This window comes from Tachypleus tridentatus, chromosome 8, assembly GCF_004210375.1.
Source record: "Tachypleus tridentatus isolate NWPU-2018 chromosome 8, ASM421037v1, whole genome shotgun sequence".
In the NCBI taxonomy this organism is placed as follows: domain Eukaryota; kingdom Metazoa; phylum Arthropoda; class Merostomata; order Xiphosura; family Limulidae; genus Tachypleus; species Tachypleus tridentatus.
The window spans coordinates 5,920,599-5,942,831 of record NC_134832.1 but is presented as its reverse complement, the minus strand read 5'-3'; the positions used below and the strand labels follow the sequence as shown (position 1 = coordinate 5,942,831).

At 31.8% G+C, this 22,233-nt stretch overlaps 1 protein-coding gene across 7 annotated transcripts in view; it reads left to right on the top strand.

Annotated features, from left to right (window-relative positions):
* Positions 1 to 22,233, top strand: part of LOC143258449 (uncharacterized) — a 55,413-nt gene that overhangs the window by 19,131 nt on the left and 14,049 nt on the right. For 6 of the 7 annotated variants that reach the window (XM_076517435.1, XM_076517432.1, XM_076517436.1 and 3 more), the window contains exons 5-7: positions 2,389 to 2,470; positions 4,243 to 4,477; positions 5,896 to 6,097. In XM_076517435.1, coding sequence (XP_076373550.1) covers positions 2,389 to 2,470; positions 4,243 to 4,371 — 211 coding nt within the window. In that variant the 3' untranslated portion in view covers positions 4,372 to 4,477; positions 5,896 to 6,097. Of the gene's footprint in view, positions 1 to 2,388; positions 2,471 to 4,242; positions 4,478 to 5,895; positions 6,098 to 21,800; positions 21,964 to 22,233 lie in introns of all 7 variants that reach the window. The other variant, XM_076517431.1, reaches the window with a different exon arrangement.

Here is a 22,233-nt window from a genome sequence, read left to right as displayed (position 1 = left end):
AAATAAAAGATTAAACTTAATCAAACATATGTTAGTATGCAGAGCATGGTAGAGGACTTCATCTAAAAGTAGGCGTAACGTGCTCATTGAGTATACATGGAAAATATGTTGAACACTTTGTCTTCTTCAGACCTTATTTAATAAGGCTGTATATACTTCTGATGAAAGTTAGTTTCTCTAGGACAAGTATTTTGTAAGGTGTAATCATTTTAGGTACAGGTTTTTTTTCTGTAATCTTTCTGTATTTATCTGAATGTCAGTCTGTGTGGCATCAGCAATTCTAAAATGTAAAACTGTATATTAGGGTTTGCAATGTATCTCTAACTTGTTCATCCAAACTCATCAAGAATCTATTTGTGTGTCAGTCCAATAAATTAAGATAAAACCTTTGCTACATGCTACATTTGTTCTTTTGTAAAGCCTTTAATAGAGATTGCTAAAAGACAGAAAGGAACCACTATATCTTACAAAACACTTGAATATTTTTTTACAGATATAAAATAGCATTTGGTGATGTATGTTCACTAAGATTGGAGTAAGTTTTTATAAAACACTTGAATGTTTTCTACAAGTACAAAATAATCATCTGGTGTTGTATACTCATTAAGAGTAGAGTAAGATGTTTTATATAAATTGTATCTTATTTTCTCAATTTTGTTTTCTGAAATTCATTGGACTTTCGCATATGTTATAGTTTATTAAACTATTCTATAGATTACACAATTCATTGAAAGTTTCAATCATTTTCTCAGTTGGATATATCCTGTAAAAGTTACTTGTAGAAAAATTAATTTATTTGCTGGCAAAATGGTTCATCTCTAAAATCTTGCATACATGTGTAGCAATTAAAGATATGACATACTGCACTGCTACATAAAATAGAAATTAACAATTTATTTTTAGTAACTGAACAGCAATTAAATATTTACATATTTAAATTACTTAAGAACTGTATGAAGCCAATCTTTAACCAACAGAATTTAGTGCTACATTGACTGCTACAACTTATCTTCAAGGTAAAAAGTCTTATCTTAAGCCACATAGTGCACATGGCTTCAGCTATATTTTAAAGAATGTTTGATTGGATTTTCAAGGATTTTACCTCAAGAATTTTCTTTTTTCAGAAAATAATATAAACTATGCTGAAAATATATTTTTTTAATTTGGCAATCAAGCTTCCACTTTACCATTCAAATGCATTTAATGGAATTGAATATCTTTGCTTTATCAACCATTCAAGCAGGAGATAGAAGTGAATTAGAAGAAGAAATTGGAACTGAAGATGAGGAAGAAACAACGGAAATAGCTGAAGAGATTTTCAGAAAAAATAACTGAAATTCATAAAGTAGAAACAAGAAAATTAGAAAACATAAAAGTATATTTTATTAGCTAATGAATTTTAATAATTTTAATTACATTTTTTTCATGGAATTTACATGTGTTATAGTTAGTAAGCATAGCAACCATTCTTTCATAATATGTGTAATGTTTCATCTTAATAACGTGTATGAACAATAACGATATATTATCTCCAAGTTTAATAACAAGCAGTGGCTTAGTGGCAAGTCTTTGGACTCGTACTGCTGAAAACCAGGCTTTAATACTGATGGTGGGCATAGCACAGATAGCTCGTTGTGTTTAATAACAAAAAGAATAATATGCATGTAATATTTATATTATCTCAAAGTTGACAAATTGGTATTTGATGCTTATATAATCTCAAAGTTTTAATAATATGTATGTGATGTTAATACTATTTCAAACTTTAAAAACGTGGTGTTTCTGTTATCTCAAAGTTTTGATAACTTCTCTTTAATGTTTATTATGTCAAAACTACAATAATATTTATGTGATGTTTATATTATTTCAGACTTTTAGAAATTTTGAGATGTAAACATTATAACAGATGTTATGTTCTTTCTCTCTGTAGACTAATTTATAAAATATATTTATTTTATTACTGTAATAATTACATCACAGAATAATAATTACAAATATTTTATCTGCTAATGATAAAATATCTGATTGTGAGATTTCATAATACTCTAAATCAGTGTATTAATAAATTCTTTGATTTAAACATTTTCATTTATCTTTTGTTTATTTCAAGCAGTCTTAATTGATTGTTTTTGTTTGATGTCACAAGTCATATTAAAAAATAAATATAATTTTTTCTAAAGAAACATTGTGTTAAATATAACTGGTCATTGTACTTTATACTTTAATATTTAGGGGTTGAAGTAATAACTTTGGTTTTTAGGTACTTTTAAAGAACAAAAAAATTCCTTTTATTGAGATTCACAATGGCCTTAATTTAAGGAAAACTATCAAAGAAATAAATGGAAGAATTAATCAGAAGCAAACTAATATTTTCACAAATGTATACAGAATTTCATTGGAAAGAGCCAAGTCTTTGCTTCGTGTTGGGTACAAAACACTGAGCTACCTTCACTGCTGGTGCTCTGTCCAGGTAAGGCATTATTACCAGTCACAATTCATGTCAAACAACAACAATGTAACATTTTTGAAATACATTGTTTTGATTGATTGTTTAGGTATTCCTGTTGATTTTCAAGTTAATCTCTTTAGCTGATCCTGAGATCCACTATACTCTTTGATCTCTCACATTTAAGAGCATCAGTATGAACATTTTACAAATCTTAATATTTGTTTTGAATATTTAGAGAAACGACTTTGTGATAATGGCTAGAATTTTGTTTAAAGGTTAGGAAACAATGTGGGTGAAATTGTCATTAAAGGTTCTTGAAATTAATGAAACTATAGTTACATATAATGATACCTAGAACTACTGTGTTTGTGAGTTCCTATTTTTTCCAAATATTCCTATGGTTTCCAAAAACTGCAGAATAATGAATCATGAGTTTTTAATACTAAATAAATTTCATACGTGATCTTAGTCTATTTTATTGTTCATTCAATGCTTACATTTTATATCTTCCATTATGGCTGGGAATATTTTTTAACAAAACTTTCGTAACTTCCATAATAAGGACAAAATATATATAATGATAATTTTACTCTAGTATTGGTTGCAATGATTTCCTTACTGCAGCAATATGTAAATATGGTGTGCCATCATAATTTCTCTGAGTCCTGTCATAGCAGCTATTTGAAACGTCTATAATCAGTATTATAACAGAATTACTTTGTATTCTCCCAGCCATATGAAGTGACAAAATAAACAACACAGTTAATAAAATATAGTTATGAACTAAAAGAAAAAACACTTGCAGGAAGGCTAGAACTTAAAAGGAATATGCTAGTGCACAACCTATACATCCTGTATATCTTTCTTTCTGGGTAAATCATATTTAACAAGTAACTTTAATGAAAAAAAGTGTTCAAAAATATTTTCAGTCATAATGTAATATTTCATCATACTCAACATCCTAATAGGTAAAGTAGGTAATATAAAGTCTATAAATTATGAGTGGCAACAACTGTAACATTTCATCAATTAATAAAATATAAAAGTTAGAGACCAGTAAGCTGAGATCTGCTTGAGTCGATGTTACAACCAAAGTAGCATGTTAACGATTATGATCAATAGCATTCAATTGATAAGTAGATTTACATTTAAGTTTGCAGAATATGTTAATGTGAACAGATTATTAATTTGGCTACTTATTTAACCAGTTTGTTTCTGTAATGTACTGCTTTAAAGTAGGTGCTTTAATTTTAAAATTTGTAGTGTTGTTTACCCATAGGGAGTTGATGTCACATGATGTGCACACAAAACCTAATGATTAAAATATTGTTACAAGTTTATGAAACAATATAATATACTAACTAGAGCTGATTGGTTATTGGTGGTTGAGTCTACTGCTATGATTAGTTACTTTGGTGCTGTAAATTTTAGTTTGTATTTCCAATGAACTACTGCAGATATAGGAAAATTTGCAAATGAGTGACTGTTTGGCATTATTTGTGAAGTTTGCTCTATTGTTAATTACATGGAACTTTTATAAAATGTACTCAATTAGTAGGAGAGATAAAATATTTTTGTTCTTATTAAGTTGACTGAATATCTTATTCCTTTTACAGAATAACGTAAAGAGAAAAATAACCTGCCAATCAGTGAAAACCATTGAAAAATACACAACAGTGTATTTCATCTATCCACACTAGTGCATGTATGCTTATTAAAATGTCATTATAAAATGTGTTTTGTTTTTTATTGAGAGATTTAATATGAATGCCATTACTTTTACTCACTTACAGGTTTTTGTTGGAAATCCAGTTATTCCATTCCAAAACATCATACATGTAAAATCTAAACAAACATCAAAGACCTATTCTGTAGTACTAGGAAAACACATCTTTTTTTCTATCAAACTTAGAGGCAATTAGTGAGTTTATGGCAAATCCTTAGAAATATCTGTCAGAACCAGTGGGGATCCACCTGTAAGCATTTGTGTAGCTATTGCTGGACCTCACAAATCTGGGTAAACAACATGTGAGTATATTTCTTATGTTTATGACAGACAAAAAAAAAAGAGAGCATGCTTACTTTGGAACTTATGGACATTTTTTTCTTTAAACAGTTTGATATGATATCAATTTGGAAATAAAAATGTGCTTTTCTTTAATAAATTATGACCATGTAAAATAATGAAAATTTACTTATCTTAGCCCTGAAAGTTAAGACACTAGTTAAGGTTAACATGTGCATCAGTGCTTGAAAGTATGAGTTTTAAGGTGGATCATGTAATGTGACTTTACTTTGACAATAATGCACTTTAAAAAGAAGTTACAAAATACAACTCTGTTGGTTATTTGATATTTTAAACCAATCTTTACCACACATTATGTACATAAAGATGGATAGATATTGCAAACTATGGTGTCTGTCTGAATGTTTGTCTGTCTCCCATTTCAAAATCTTTGCATGCAGTCAAAGCTTAACATTCATTTTAGAAGTAATGGGAAAACAAGCATGAATAATGCTAATGCTAACTATTCTTTTGCAAGCAGGATATTCTATGCTAACTTGCTAGAAATTAATCGTAGTATCATTCATGTTATAAAATGTGACATAATTTAAGGAAAAAGATGTAGATTTCCTTATGTTATTGTTAAGCGGCTTTTAACACGACTGAAATACATAATTACTTTTTCTGTTTGCTAGTATAAGTAGCTCAGAACTTTTGAACACAATTAACCCTTTTAAAGCCATAAAGTAATTTAAATATATTAACTTAAATTTTACCATTATTGGGGACACACAATTTTGCTTGTGTGTCATAAAAAGAGTAAAAAAAAATTCAATGAATTGTGTTATTTCCTTGTTTATTTCCACTGTAATTTAGATTTTATTATTTAACTGTTTTTATTTGTACTGTAAAGTTTTTCTGTACAGTTACATTCAAACCTGGAGTGATTATTTTAAGTTACATGAATACTGTCCATTCATAGAGAGAGGTAAAAAAGAAATGATGTAAGAAAGTAAACATTTCATCTATATATGTGATTTCAAAAGTATTTTATGACACATTTCATAGTAAGTTAAACATGTTTTTTTAATCCAGATACGAAACAAATTTGTGTGCCTAAATTACAAAGTTGGAATTTGTAAAAAGAATTTCGCATTTTTGATACATTATAAATTTACTGTGTTAAAAAGTTTCTAAATTCTGTGACTAACAACTCACCATTTGCTATAGTGTTTGTAGGGTCTAGAAATTATTTGTTAAATGGCTGTTTTGATATAGGTTTATATTAAGTAACAACACTTGAATCTTTGAAAGGTGAGAACATCAATTAATGGTAACATGACTATAAGATGATCTTATTGCCAGTTATTAAATAAGCTTGTTAGTTTTGTGCTCTTGAGATTGAAACAAACATAGTTTTTAAATACATTTTTTACAACAGAGGCACAGAAGTTTGAGAAAATTGACAAAACATCTAGTTTGTCACTTGGCAATTGTGTTGAATATATTTTAAACCATCGTCCTAACACTTATCTTGCATTCCAACTGAAAGAGCATCTATGGAAAGGATTGACTGTTTCAGATGATCTAGCTGTCATGGCTTTAGAGGAAACACTGATGGGACAGCACAGCACTGTTCTAAGGTAAGTTGTCATTTGATATGTAAGTATGTGATATTTTGCAAACTTACAGCTTTTGAAATGTTTATCTGTAATGGTCAGAATTTGTTCAACTGAATTGGTGTTTTTGGTAATATCAAATAACACTGAAATTCTTTAGTAGTTTTTATATGGTTTTAATTTAGAATGTTTACGGTGTTAAGGTTGATCTTATTCACTTATTTGTATACATGAATAGTACCATCAGTATCAGGTTATGGCAGGGGAGAATTCACTAAAAAACTGCCTCCTACCATTTTGTCACTCCCCCATATAGCTTATTCTGCTGTATTATTGTATTATATGTCTGTTATTCTGTAGTAATTTGATTCAACTGCCTTGCTGTTTGGCCTGTAGCAACAAGAGATGTAGCAATACTTTCCACTTGTGAGCATTCATTTTAAGTTCCTTGTTAAGTGAATTTTATTGACTCTCCTATACAGAGGAGTACTGTTTGTAATATGTGTACTAAACTGTATTTAATGTGTCTGCTTTACTATTATTAAACATGATCACTTTTTACTCTATATAAGCCTCTATGCTTAACAATTATGGACTTGCAATGGTATTTCAATATTTGTTAGTGTGAAATGAAGTTTGTGTTTTTATGATTATTTCAGAGAATTCATTTGTAATTCAAATAGATGTTTTCATTTATTAATAGATTGTTACATCAATTGCAAAATTACTCATTCTGATATGGTGTATTGTTCAATGCATGTAAAAATGTTTTTGCATGCCGCAACGCTTGAATTTTCACATACCTCACAATCGATTGATTCTAATGCATCTCACATGCAAATCATCATGCCATATCACCCCTCCAATAAGAATATGACACTTTCTGATTATCGTGATTCCTATCCAGTTGTATCGAACTGTCACTTCTAATTTGGCAGTACTTGTGTCAAGATGGTTTCTTATGTGATATTTGAATTTATTCATCTTTGTTATTATTCCAAAGTGGATTTTTATTTTTATTCTTCAACAGTTAATTCCTATTCACAATGACAAGAAACCCACTTGAAGTAAAAATGTATTCTTAAGATGGTATGGGTATAGAAATAAAGTACAGAATAAATTTTTGACCTTCTTAGACCATCTTCAGGCTAACAAAGAGAGTTTGTAACTGACTGTTGCCAGACACACGTCATAGGGACGAGAGTGTAAATGGATAAGGGATTGTTGGGGGCATTGCAGGTGGATGTTAGGTTATAAATTAGTATAGGTGTAAAGGTGTTCCTTTATATTGGTTTAATTTTGATTTGAGTTGTTGTATAAGTAGGGCTTCTTTGACTTTGCATTTGTTTATATTTGTTTTCCCACTTAGTGTCAGGGTGTTTTCTATGGTTATGTTGTGTTTATTTGATTTGCAGTGTTCAAAAATGTGTGAAGGTGATTTTTGTGTTCTTTGAATCTGGTTTTCATTTTTCTGCTTGTTTCTGAAATATAGAAGTCATGGCAGTTGTTGCATTGTATTTTATAAATAATATTGGTGTTGTCTTTGTCAGTGTAGTTTTTACATAGTATATACCTTAGTTTTGTACCTGGTTTTTTAATAAATTTGGTGTTTACTGGAATGTTGTTTTGTTGTCATCACAAATTACTTCATCATGGCAATTATACAAGAAATGTAATTCTGTAGTGTTTTTGTTAACTGTGTTATCTGTTTATACCCCATTATGCATGAACTTACCTACATTATGCCATTGTTAACCATACACACTTATGTGATCTTATTGAAACTGAGAAACTTTATCCAAAAAATAATTTAGTAGAAAAAATGACATTTATTTCATTCAACAGTTCTGAAAGGAAAAACTAATCTTTAATTTTGTGAAAATAAAACTATCCAAGAATTTTATTCAGTGTACAGACATTATTTATAATTTACAGAAAAAAACTGCTAAAAGCCCTGTTAAATTCAAAATACAAAAAACTAAATGGCTTGCAGAAACAAAGTTAATGTAGACCATAAAGTTGCCTGCTGTTTTCAACCAGACATTTATGGACTCATACAAAGCAACATCAATCAAGTCAATAGTGAGAATGACCAGGAAAAGAAGATTTACCACAACAAAAAAACTAGATAAACTAAGATGTCAACAACAAAATAGACTTCAACGTGATGAACCATCAATTAATATCATAATTTACAAATCCTTCCAACAATTAAGCAATGAAAAGATAAATCTGCTCAACAAAGGACTCAACTTTGCATTAACACCTAGAAATATCCCATCCATTGAAATGAAAGCCTGTCTTGAATACACAGGTAGAAGATTAGTGATCCATTCTACACAAACCAAAAATACCAACAACACAACGGAAAACAACCACCAAAAAGAAGACACTTTTGACAACTAATAACCTGTCATACCAGGTAGAACTTGAAACATCTATTTCCCCCAAACACCTCAAAACAGTATCTCAAATAACTTCTTCAAAAAATTTCATACAATAACATCAACATAATTTCACAGAAAACTAAAAAACAACTTCACACAGAAGGATATTAATCTTATTAACAACCTAAAACAAGACATCATCATCAAAATACTAAAATCAGATAAAAGCAATGTTATAGTTATAATTAACACAAATGAATACATTCAAAAAAATGAATAACATTTAATCATATAGAAGCAAATTTAAACCAATACTCACAAGTCTAACAAAAATACATGAAAACCAACTAAACAAAAGACTATTACAAATGAAATAAAACAACAACAACAACAACAACAACACAATCTTGGAAAACCTTTATTCTCACCTACACAAGACTGATTCACATGCATCACAACTTTTGGCACCCCCAAACCTCACATACCTGATTGTTCACTATGATACACAATGTTGACCTATGAATTATTCAACTACAACTTTAGTAAATACATAGCATTGGCATTTTCTAAATATATAACATCAATTAGCTTCTTTTACAGAAACTCTTGTAACTTTAAATCTATTCTTGATCATCTAAACCAGTTCTGATGTAATCTTCCACTTCACAGAAGTCCTAAATATGGAAGCATGCAACATAGATTTAGAGCTTTACGTCCAAGACCTTGACCCCGACCCACTGATACATATCCCCAGCAACCAATTAGCAAGCTATATAAATTCACTACCACCAAAACTAGCGAGAAGTAAATGGCTTAAGTATGGGAAATTGTGTGTCACCAGTTCTAGCCAACATTTTCATGACACAGATTGAATCTCAGGCAATCAATTTAGCCTTACATTCACCACTATACTGGTACAGGCATGTTGATGATAGCTGCTGGATTCACTTTTACAGAACACACATTTAGTTTCTTTCAACCATGTTAACTCCATACAACCCAACATTAAGTTCACCTGTGAACGAAAAAAAAACAACTAACCAGATAACATTTTTCTAACTCAAGATCACAAGAACCGATACACAATTCAAAACAGAAATCCACAGAAAAATCACCCATACTGGACTAAACATTCCCTAGGACTTAGCCCAGGAAGTACTCAACACATTAAGAAACCAAATAAACACAGCCACAAACTATGCTCACCCAATAAAATTAATGATGAAATAAAATGCCACCAACAAATGTTCTCCAAAAACCATTCAAAAAATTATATACACACACACAGGTCAACAACAAACAAACAAACAAACAATAATAAATTCCAAGAAACAACAAACTACAAAACTTTACACTTTTGCATACCATATATTCCCAATATCAGTGAAAATATAAGCAACATTTGGAAAAAACTCAACAAAACACAACATTCCAATGAGCACCAAATTTATTCAGAAACCAGGTTCAAAACTAAAGTCCATACTGTGTAAAAGCTGCACTAACAAACACAACACTAACATCATTTATGAAATACAATGCAACAACTGCCATGACTTCTTTATTGGAGAAACAAGCAGAAAAATGGAAACCAGATTAAAAAAACAAAAAAAAACACCTTTATATCTTTTTGAACACTGCAAATCAAATAAATGTAGCATAATCATAGAAAACACCGAGATACTAAGTAGAGAAACAAATATAAACAAATGCAAAATCAAAGAAGTCCTACTTATATAACAACTCAAACCAAAATTAAGCCAATATAAAGGAACATCTTTATACCTATACTAATTAGTTATGTAAAATCTAACTGCAAAGCCTCCTACAGTTTCATTACCTGTTTACACTCTTGTCTAAGAGGTACCTGACAAAAGTCAGTTACAAACTCAATTTGTTAATCTGAAGATGACCTAAAAAGGTCGAAATGTTGTTCTGTACTTTATTTTAATTAAAGTTCTAATACCCATACCAGCTATCTTGGGAATAATTAATGCCTTTTCAGATAACTTACTTTCCAGTTTTTAATTTATTTTTTTTTCAAACACACATGCTTGATTCAAAATTTTGTACAATGAATTCTGAAGTTCAAGTTACCACTTTGGATATCATAACTTCTACTATCACACACACACTGACTATAGGTAAGGGAGACTCGTCTTTGGATTTATCCACTATCATCTGCCATGAGATTGTTCATTATATGAGTCAACCTGCTTCTCTTGGTCTTGCACATATTCCTCCTAAACATGCCAAATCTGGTTGGGTCGATGAGGATTTTTACAGCCTTTCTCCACAACATGCTTTTGCCTTGTTTCTCTATCTCCTATTGCAGAATCAGCTAGGCTTAGCACGACTTCTTTAAACATAATTTCTGATGTATGTTATATTTTTATCCACTTCCCCAATTTCATGTTCCCTGTCTTTGTTACACAGTACCTCATTCTCTCAGTATTTGGTTGTCCGCACTTCCCAGATAGTAAGGTTCATGGTAAACATTTTGTTTCTCAGATTGGTGAGGGTTACAGCAAGGTTTCAGTGCATGTTTACACAATAAAAGCTATCTGAATCTTAAACATTACACTCTACCTTCTTGAACACTAACTAGTTATTCTTGAATGTGCTTCACTATACTGAATATGAAATATTGAGCATCATGCCACACTTGCTACATTGAGAAATTTACATTGAGCGTCACCCAGTTATGGTACTGAACATCAAACCACTAATACATTTTTTTCTCTGGTCATAATACATAGATAATATGCGAGACTCAAGAAGTGCAGGCAATTTGAGGCTGAAAATATAAAGCAAAACTAAATTAAAACATGTGAAAAATATTTGCATAGAATATTGTTGTGAGTTGTTATTTACTTATTTGAAAATAATTGACATTTTGAAAGCTGCAACAAAGTTTTAAACTCTTTTCTAGAGCTAATTTAGACAGAACAGACAAAAATAAATCACAAAGTTATGGAAGATTAAAAATGGGTACTGTGAACTTGTCATTATGTTTGAGCCAAAAATCTTGTGAATTATGAAAAAAAACATCTGAGAGTAACTAATGATTAATACCATTCTTTTTGAAATGTTACGAAACAAGAGAGTAACAGATAATTAAATCATACAAAATAAATTGAATATTTTCATTTCAAGCTCAGGTGACATTAAAAGGAACTAATAAGTATTCGGACAAGAACCTATGACACACACTTTGAAGTTCACACCTTATTAAATCTGATAAAGCTATCAAACATTGTAAAGCTGTCCTAAATTTATCAGTTTCAATAGTTTAAAAAAATTGGTGGTATAGTAATGGAAACAGAATAGAAATCTGAACAATTAAATTAAGTGAAAATTCAGAAGTGCAGCTATGCTCACCCATAAAAGCACAAGTTTTTCATTGTGTGGAATTCTTAATCAAGATGCACGATTCTTATAATATTTACACTGTATTGTGTGATAGTGTTAGTGATTAAACTGACTTAAACAACATGGAAATGATGCACTGAAAGGGTGGCAGCTTCTCCATATGATTATAGTGTTTCATAGCTCAAAGTTTAAAGCTCATTTCTTCATTAAAAAAAATATTTGTTTTCAAGTTCACGAAGGTGACAGACCATATGAGAAGAGAGAGTGAGAGTGCAGTTGAGATGAGTTAAAATAGGGATGTCTAGTTTGATTAAATATTGTCTCCAGCATCTGCAGCTTTGTTTCCTTACTTTTTTATGATCCCTATTTACAGCTTTGTAAATTTCCAATTTTTTATTTATTTTTGCTGACTTTTTTATGCTCAAGTGTAGACAAAGGATTACTTGACGTGATAGTTAACCTTATACCTTGTAATGATAGTAAAGATAGCTAGTTGCTAACTAATACAGTTCATGATTTATTTATTTACTGTTTAATTGAATCAGTTTGAGATGTAAAATGTTAAGCTGCTGTTTGTGATTTTCATGGAAATTTGTTTACAAATATAGTGAGCATTTGTAACTAAATTCTCCATATATAATACATAGTAATTGGCAAATATGTGCTTTTGATTTAATTTTTTTGCTTTTTCACTTCATAGATTGAGTATCTACAGGTTAGTCATTGGTTGGTAATTCCTGTTTCACCCTGTACTTAAACATGTTAAAAGAGCATCAGGTTTCTGTCAGAAAGCTAGCTTCAAGGGGTAATGATAACATAGTTTACACTAGAATTATGATGTTTTTTTTTAACTTATGCAAAATATAGAAGAAACAAATTGACTTTTCAATACCCTACAACCTTCATTTAGTATTTTGCAAAAGGTTTTTGTGCAATATACCAATCTATTTTCATTGTAGGCTGGCAAGAGAATAATAATAACAATGAGAAGAATAATCACAAATGAGCCATTGTGAATGGATTTTCCTTTCCTTGTCAGTCTAGTGAGCATACTTACTTTGTGCATTTTTATACATGGACAGCGTTAGTAGTCAACATTAAAAGTTTTAGTGTTTATTTTAAACTGAATTTTTACTGTTTAAAGTGATTTTTGCCCATACCTTCTGTTATGGTTTTGTGTAATTCCCTGCAATAACTTATGAACCACAATCATGATTCAGAATGTGTTTATCATTCCACTTGTGTATGCTGTCAACAGTCTTTTTCATTAATTCTAAAGCAAGATGTCTATTTCAACTCTACATTACTTGCTATCTTAATCTTTTAATGTTTGCAATTCCAATCACATAACTAGTATCAATTTACAAACCATACACAATTTAATTCATCCAATATATTTGTGAGAAATATTCTAAACTCATTTGAAAAGGTTTAAATTGAAAGTGATCTATTACAATGTGCAATTATGAAACAATTCTCCACATTCAATAACATCAATGTCATAGTACATAAAAATTAGTGCTCTTACAACTTACAATTATTAGATTTATAAAAGTAGAATAAAACTTCATTCTAGAAAAAATGAGAAATGAAAAATATATTATATTTGACAAAAAATAGCTCAATTGAAATACTTTAACCTCACTTTACAAGTTTATTTGCTTCACAGTCCATTCTGTACATAGCTATATTTCTAGAAAGTTGAAGCTCTTATTACAATAAATGGAATAATCTGTCGACCTGACATTAACTGAGCTTGTTTTACAGTCATAGGAAATCCATCAAACACATACCTGTTTAAGAAAATAAAACAATAACATGGGATTGCAGGTGCAATGCTATTGAGAAAGACCCAGAAATCAGAAGGCAATATTCTGAAACATTGTGACAAATATCTACAATAAGTTCACACACAAACATGTTTAATTTTCAGGCAAAATGCTTTTAACCTTCTTTGTATCTACAAACAGTTAAAATAATTTTGAAGGCTGGATCATTTTAAAATAAATAAAAACTTTATAAACATTGTTTCATTTAGTTTGAAAGGAATGATGTTACAAAGCTCAGTTTTGGATAAATTTAAGGTATTGTAATAAGGTTCCATACAAGCAGCCAATTCTTTTACATAGAGAGTTTGAAGTCATATACTAGCAGAGAAGTTACCAGTGTATTGCAGATGCAATATGTGAACCAGCTAAAATATACAAGAATTAAGATCTCTGGAAAAAATAATGTTACAAGATATTTGGTGATATTTCAATATGTTGGGGAAAAAATAAAATAAACTGTAACTAAGGTTAAAATATTAGAATGATAGAAAGAGCACAGGTTGAAAACATTATCTCTACACTGGAACAGGTTTGTGAAACTTGATACTCTTACATTAATTTAACTGAATCTTCACCTATCAATGCCTAAATTGTTTCCATGTTTTTTCGTAGATAGTCAATTCCTTGAATAATATTCTAACACGATTGAAATAAAGGCTTTAAGAATATGTTTAAATATATAAACTTCAAATATAATAAATTTTATAGATAATTGCATTTTAAAATGGCAGCATTAAATTATGAGTTACATATTTTATAAATACTTAGTTTCTCTTTCTCTATAATACTATAAGCTTTAGATAATTCTCTTGTCAATGAAACCACATCTCTATTGAAGTCATATTATCACATCCAGTCAGTTTGGATTTAAAAAAAACGAACTCCCATTAGTATATATTACAGGGTATATTAGATGCTTACTGTAAATCAGAAGTAGATAACAACATTATATGAAAGAAAATGATAGTAGGATTCCTTCTAATCATTATTTTAGAAGTAGAGAACCCATTACAAGAAAAATAAATATTTATCATTACTTACCCTTCATGTTGATTTACTATTTATTACTAAGCACAGTAGTGCTGGATAAGGATTGGTAGAGAAAAAAACGGCTACTGCATTCAGTCTATTACTCTATGATGTTTACAAATAACTGGTAAAATTAAGTTACGGTCTAAATTTGAGCACCTAATTGCTATCATCATGTATTTCAGAGTTGAGACTCACAATCTCCCCAATAAGTACTTACCTCCTATCATATAAATAGCTATTCTCATTCATTTTTGGTGAGGATAGGAAAGAAGATCATACTGTCTTCACCTCAAGTCATCAGACCAGAAGTAATTTCACACTTCCCTGTATGTGAAAAAAACATGACAGCAATGTGAGAAACTGATTAACTAATCTGGAAACCCAACTTCTGGTATCATAAAGATGTCTATGTAATGTAAACCATCTCACTCAAAACCAAACTGATGGGAACTGCCATAGCACAGTTACATCCTTGGTGTAATAAAGTCATCAAGGAAAGCATAAGAGGAAGAACCAAATTAATCTGCAAGTAACCCACAACATGGATGGAAAAACAAGAGTACAACTGAGTGAAGAAATAGACACCTGTAATACATGTGTGAGGACTTGTGCTGATTGCTTCAGCTCTAAATCCAAAACCTAGCCACTAGGAACTGACTGGTAGAGGTTGAGAGATTCCTATCAAAGTGGTGAACGACAGTTTTGGCAGTTCACTCCAATTACACACAGTTAAAGATATTTCATCATCTACACCAGTAGAACACCACTGCCCTATTCTGAACAGAATGGTTTTATTATTATATGTATATTTTATCATTATCACATTTAGTGGGATACCACCAGCAGCTTGCAATTGGGAAATGATAAAGATTCCCATACTCCATTAGAAGTAAAAGTGGAAAATCCAGAGCAGTGACAACACCAGAGACAGTGCACTTAGTGACCATGAAAACCCTATTTTGAAAAGAAGAGTAGTCCTAATTTGTTCAGTCTAAGGAAAGACAGGGATAGGCAGTTATCCCCCTTTTGCTTTATCCATCAAGCCCATTGCATAGTAATCTATAACAGGCATATTAATAAAGCAAATATATCATGAGGATAAAGCTACAAGTGATTTTGTAAAATAACCCATCTCAGCAGTGTGCATTTAGTAGCCATGGAAATTATAAATGTCAAGTCATCATGGCCTTAAAGTGTTGATTTGACTGTATATAAGTATTTCTAGTCAGGCAACACTCAATTAGATAAACTTTGCCTAGATTGTAATGCTCATCCAGAACAAGATTGAATGCACCTGAAACATTACATGCAACAGTACAAACACTACATATATGAACTCAAAGATGAAGAAGAGAACAGGTACTATACTGGTTATTGAGATAAATAACCACTGTAGATTTATTGGAAATGATCATGACCAAATATTTCCTGGCAAGATAAATAAAATTATCCAAGACATAATATACAGCCAGAAGCTCCAGGATGTTGATATGGTAAGGTTTCTCAGTCGGAGACCAGCAATCTGAAGCTTCATGCTGACTGATCTATGCTCCCAGCCCTGAAGGGAAGCAATCGTGAAGTTGTATTAATCTGGACAAGGGAGATAAGTAGAATACCCACTAACATGTGAGTTTTGTCCAACCCCCAATACAGATTATCTACAAGGGAAGCAGAAGGAAAAATAGGAGCCTCCAATGGTCATGCAGAGTCAAATAAATAGAACACATATTTGCTTGACTCAAGGGAATAATGACTTTTATCAAAGACAACATCCCCAAAAGAGAGAACTTCATGAGCTGTAAGAGATAAAACAGTAAGAAAATGGGGAACTGAAAACTCCATTGAACAAATCAAAGAGAAGTTTGGGCTTGAATGAAATGAGTATTGAAACAAGATATTTGGTAGGTATAAATAATGACCCCTTCAAGTTGATTAACCTGCACACATAAGCTGTCTCCAGGAGTAGACATTGGGTGTCATGGGTAAATTCCCATTTGGAACAAGCTAACTGAAGCCAGTCATCTATGTAATGATGAAAGTATAACTGTTGAGTATGTAAATGTTGAGTAAATGCCTTGCCCACCTGACAAAAGACATACAGAATTTAACCAAGCCTGAATAGCAGGGCTAAAATACCTACCCTGCAGTTAACAAACCAACTGATTAGATATCAAGATATGCATGTAAATATTCACAATATATACTCTGGTCATCCAGACACACAGAGAAAAATCCCACATGAGGATGAAAAAAGGCTTCATTGTAAATCAGGGCAGAACCAAAAATTGGTTGAAGCAAGGCAAATTGATCATAGTCTGCCAGTCTCCAGTTTTATTTGGTACTACAAATAGCCTGGAATAACATTCTGAAGAAGGATGATTGACAGGTTCAACAGCCTGATGGAAGAAATGATCTTGTACAGCCTCAGACAGATGCTGACTAGTAGCAGGATCCCCAAGGCAATGGAAAATAAATAGGTATCTGAGATAACAGATAAAGGAAAAAGAGAGTGTATGACAAGTCATTCAAATAAAACCCAAATAAGCCACAGACATATAGTGAAAGGTCACCAAAGAGGAACATAATTGAACAAGTGAGCCCCCATTGGACTGGAACCCAGCAAGTAGTCACTGGTACTGTTGGTGATGTGCCCATTTATGTCAAATAAAATGATGAGATTAGGAATGCCTGGAGGGAGGAACAGGTGAAAGCTGAGAAGATGAATGAGAAAGATTAATAAGAACATGTCTACAATCAGAATATGACAAATGATCCACTAAAGAAAAAATGTATTGTGATATTTGCAATGACTCCATGCAGGACTTCAAGGTTTAAGGAATATTACTAAAAATATACTACTTGAGAAAAGTGGTCATTTGTAAGTCCCAGAGATAAGTAGTCTGTAAAAAACTTAGAATAGGGCTATGTCCCTTCCAAGGAGATCCCAACCACAGAGAAATTACATGTGTAAGGGTAGAGTTAAAGAAGATAAGTGTGTCACCATGAGAGTGATCAATAAGAGGCAATCCCTCTTAAAACCCTCAGGGTCTCTGTGGATTGCTTTGGAAAGGAAGTGCCACAGGAGAGATGATAAGAAAAAGGCAGGAAAATTGAATATAGGATAAACAAACAGGCTGATCAGAGTTTGTCCTTCACATGGTCAAAATCTATCCTAAACCATTAAGATTCAAGAAATCCCCAGATGAGAAAAACATTTCTGGACCTGTTTTTAAAAGTTGTGGTTTAATATTAAACTTTTGTCTTCTAAATAATACTTCTCTGATATTTAGAATTGTGTTTTGTAGTTCCAGTTCAACTGTTCTTAATAGTAGTTGAGGTAATTTAGAAATTGAACTAATGAAGATGAAATAAAAAACATTGAAATATATTAAAACTGTTGCAGGCAGTCTTGCTTCATGCAGCACTTATTTAATAGTTTAATAGATGTGGTTGGACAGCATGTATGTGTGTCATTTACATTGCATATCAACTGAGTTACTCTCTTCATGTAGTAAAAATTGAAATGGCTGTCAGTCTCTAAGTGCTCAGTCAATTTAAACCCAGTTTTTGAAGCATGTTCCTGAGTTCATCTGGCAAATTTACACACAACAACTTGTGACACTAGACAAAAGGAATGCTCTCTTTTATATATAGAATTAGGGTAAAGGTCTAAAAGAATGGTTTAATTCAAAACGCACCTTTATTGGCACTTACAGCTTCTACTCAACATCAAGAATTTCATCCTTTGCCCATATTAACATAAGTTAGATTTTTTTTGTTTGCCCCAGTCTTTTACACCTCGCTCAAATGCACTTGGTGGTACTTTTCTCATTATACTCTTTACCTACATCAATGTGCTTTGTTCTGGTACTGTATATATACCTCATTCAGACAAGGTTATTATGTTTTCTCAACAAAGCATTCACTAACAGACTTCTCTGTGCTAGTACTGCAATCATTGGAGCTGCTTTGAGTCTTCTTAGTGGTATCTAGTTGAATTTTATAAACAAACAAGCAAAAAAATTGCTTGTTTTTTGTCATTGGCAAGTTAAAACATGGTATAAATTCTTAGATTGTTATTTTCTCCACAGAGGTAACTTATGTCTCTCCTATCTTACCTCTGATACCTAGCGTTGCCTAATGTTAGGGAGGGGTGTCACTCTTAGTTGAGACTCAGTGAGGTAGAGGCAAGTATTTGGCTCAGTGGTGTTTCTCTAGGGAGCTTTGAGGTTGTAATGGTGGGTGATCTCCAACATTTTGCTGGGAATTTCAATTAGATTTTTCCTGGTTATTCTGTTAGCTTCTCATTTCCTGTGAAACAGTGGTAAGCTTAGATTTTCAATACTGAAGTCTAGGGCTCAGTATCCCTATCAGAGTCACAGCCAACATTGTTTTGCTCTGACAAAACAAACTTACTTAACAACAAGTTTTTCCTAACATATATAATTAGAAAAGTCTTGTACATTAAAAATAAGGCCACTTTGAAATTAACTGTTTCTGAGTTGTTTTATTCAGTTGGGATGTTGAGCATGTGTTTTTGGTCTTTCCCCAGATACTTTTGAGCTTGCATTTATTTGATGGCTGTAAGGTCTGATTGTGAATATTTAGTTCTTTCTCCATCCACACTGTCTTTCATGCAGGAAGGTTAACTGTTCATTTATAAGACAGGACAGCTAAGTCCTATTACACCAAACATGCTCACCTTTTCAGCCGTGGGGGTATTATAATGTGACAGTCAATCACACTATTCATTGGTAAAAGAGTGACCCAAGAGTTGGCAGTCGGTGGTGATGACTAGCTGCCGTCCTTCTAGTCTTACTTTGTTAAATTAAAGATGGCTAGTTTAGATGTTCATCATGTAGCTTTGTGCAAAATTCAAAACAAAACAAACCATTCATTTCTAGAGTTGACATTTATCTCTTTAGTGATGGATGTTTTTAAATAGAAATGTTACATGCTCTTTCTTAACACTCACTTGTGACTTTGGCATCATTTGTTATGTATCAGTTTTACTTGAAAGTTTGTTTTTCATGAATGCTAACTTACTGACATGCTGAGCAGAGAGGTTTGTGCCGATTGTTCACAGGGCACTTTATCATGGTAGTTATGTCCTCACACCAGTTCTTCTTCCCAGTGACACTTTTATGTACAGCAAGGGATAAATTATTTTCTGCAGTTTGTCTGATTGCTACTTTTTATTTCTATAAATGTCCAGGTTTTGATAATTTGTTCTCTTCAGTGAGAGTAGTGAAGCTTTTCTTGCCTACTGTAATAGTGGCTTGATAATGATTTTGTCTTCATTGATAAGGGAGGTACAACATTTTTCCACAGTTCTTATTCTGGGCTCTCTTTGAAGGTAATAAGTATTCCACCAGCTATGTCTAATCACATTATTTACATGATTTGGCATTATCTCTATCTGAAGGTGTTTGGCTATCCCCTGTAGCTAACTTAATCTCTTCTGCTAAATTGTATAGAGGGATGACTATTTTCATTCTTTCTCTTTACCTTTCAGGGTCCCTAATCTCATTTTCACAGGATCACACTTTATGATGAGTGTTGGCCAACCAGGTGTGCTTTTATCAAACCAATTTTGCATTAGCAACTACTATTTCATTATACTTATTACAAATTGTAACAGGTTCTGTAGAAATAAGGTGTTTCATAATACCACATGATGAGCTTCTAGGTGGTCTTACCATACAATTCAGATTGATATATATGGACTATCATGGGTAAATGTAAAAGGGATTCTGCTTGTCATTGCTGAATATTGGATAAAATAAATTGAAGTTGGTTTGCTTTTAAAAGTTTAGGGAACTAGGTTCATCTATTGCTCTGTTTTCAGAGCACTGTTCCTCTGGACTCCCCAATGCACATTCTACTAATGGAGCTGAGGAGTCCTTACCACACCTGATTTTCAGTTGCTGGGATAGTGGACATCGATTTTTCTCTCTAGTGTTATGTAGATTTTTCCACTCTTGAGGGTGAAGATGGGGTCTTTTATAACCTGGTCCCTGGATGTTTTTTCATAGATGTCAGTTGCTGGGGAACCAGCCTGTTGGGGAGTTTACTTGTTATACTGACTCAAATTTGAAACTTAGCTAACCAGTTGGGGTTTGCATGACTCTTCTTTTTAATCAGTATCAATTTAGTATATTATTCATGAAAGGGGGTTCACTGTCTTCTTGCATTTCCAAATGCAGAATAATCTCATTTTGGCTGAATACAGTTGTTCCACATCCTTCCTCTAATTTTGGGGGCAAGTGGAAGGCTCCTTGCAAACTTGGTTGGGGAGTGAAGATGAATGTTCATGATTCCAAACCAGATGAGTTCTGTTCCCTTGGTTGAGTAAGAAATAAAAAATTTTGTTTTGAGCCTTGGATGTTGCCTTTTGGGCTTCTTCAGATGAAGGAGAAGGTTTGTCTGCTTTGTTTTTGCATACTTGTCATGATTGTGGTGATTAGGATCCAATCAAAATCTATTCACATTTTCTGGATTTTGTTTTTGTAATATTGTTTGTATTTCTCTGTGGATTCCCATATTAACATACAATGAAAAACAGTAGATAAGTATGCTCTAATGACTCTGTCTATACTTATAACATGCTATAATGCTATGATGTTGTATAGATGATGTGTTTTGATTGTTTTTAGATACATTTCTGAAATAATTGAAAGTAGTGTAGTTTTTAAGCAATTTAGTGGTCATAATTTTTATAATATTATTCTGTTACTGCTACTTTTGGTTTCTCTTATATGAATTATATACTCTATCGTGTAGAAGTTAGTCAAATATGACACTTCTTGAATTTAATGAGGGAGCAAGAGTGGTTTATGTATTTCACAGCATTAATGGTCTTCTGTTGCATATGTTGCAGTAACTAATGTTAACTTCCAATGAAAACAAGCCACCTACTGAGATCTAAACTAAACATATATACATATATTTTTTAGTGAAATTAAATAATTACATTTAAATGAAGATGTAACTATAAATTTTAAGTAAAAAAACACATTAAAATAAAATAAAAATACACTGAATTTTTTTAAAAAGAGCTTAGAGTGCAAGCTACAACGAGGGATTATAAAATGATCCTTGGTTTTGAAGGTGACTGAAGGAGTAGGACCTACATTGCAGTGGGGATACACCATCTATCAGTCTTAACCTCCAATTTGCCAGTCTCACATAAGAAGATTATGAATTAAGAGAGTGAGATATGGGTGCTCAATCCTACAACATCCACATCTATATCACCGTTCACTGCCTGCAGGTAGTTACGGGAAGGTTACTGCTCTTCTAAGTTAAAATAAGAAAAAGATAAACATAAAGAGATGAAAAAAAATGAAAATAAAGGTAAAATAAAAAATAAGGTACTACCATTTGGGGCTAAGTAAAATGAAACTTACCTCTTGAAGTTAGCATTCCTGCTCCCAATATGGTAGAGGCACTGATTGACATGACATTGAACTGTATCAGTATACTAAGTTTACTGTGACTGTTGTGCTTTTATGTGTGACTTAAAATGTACATCTGCATAAAG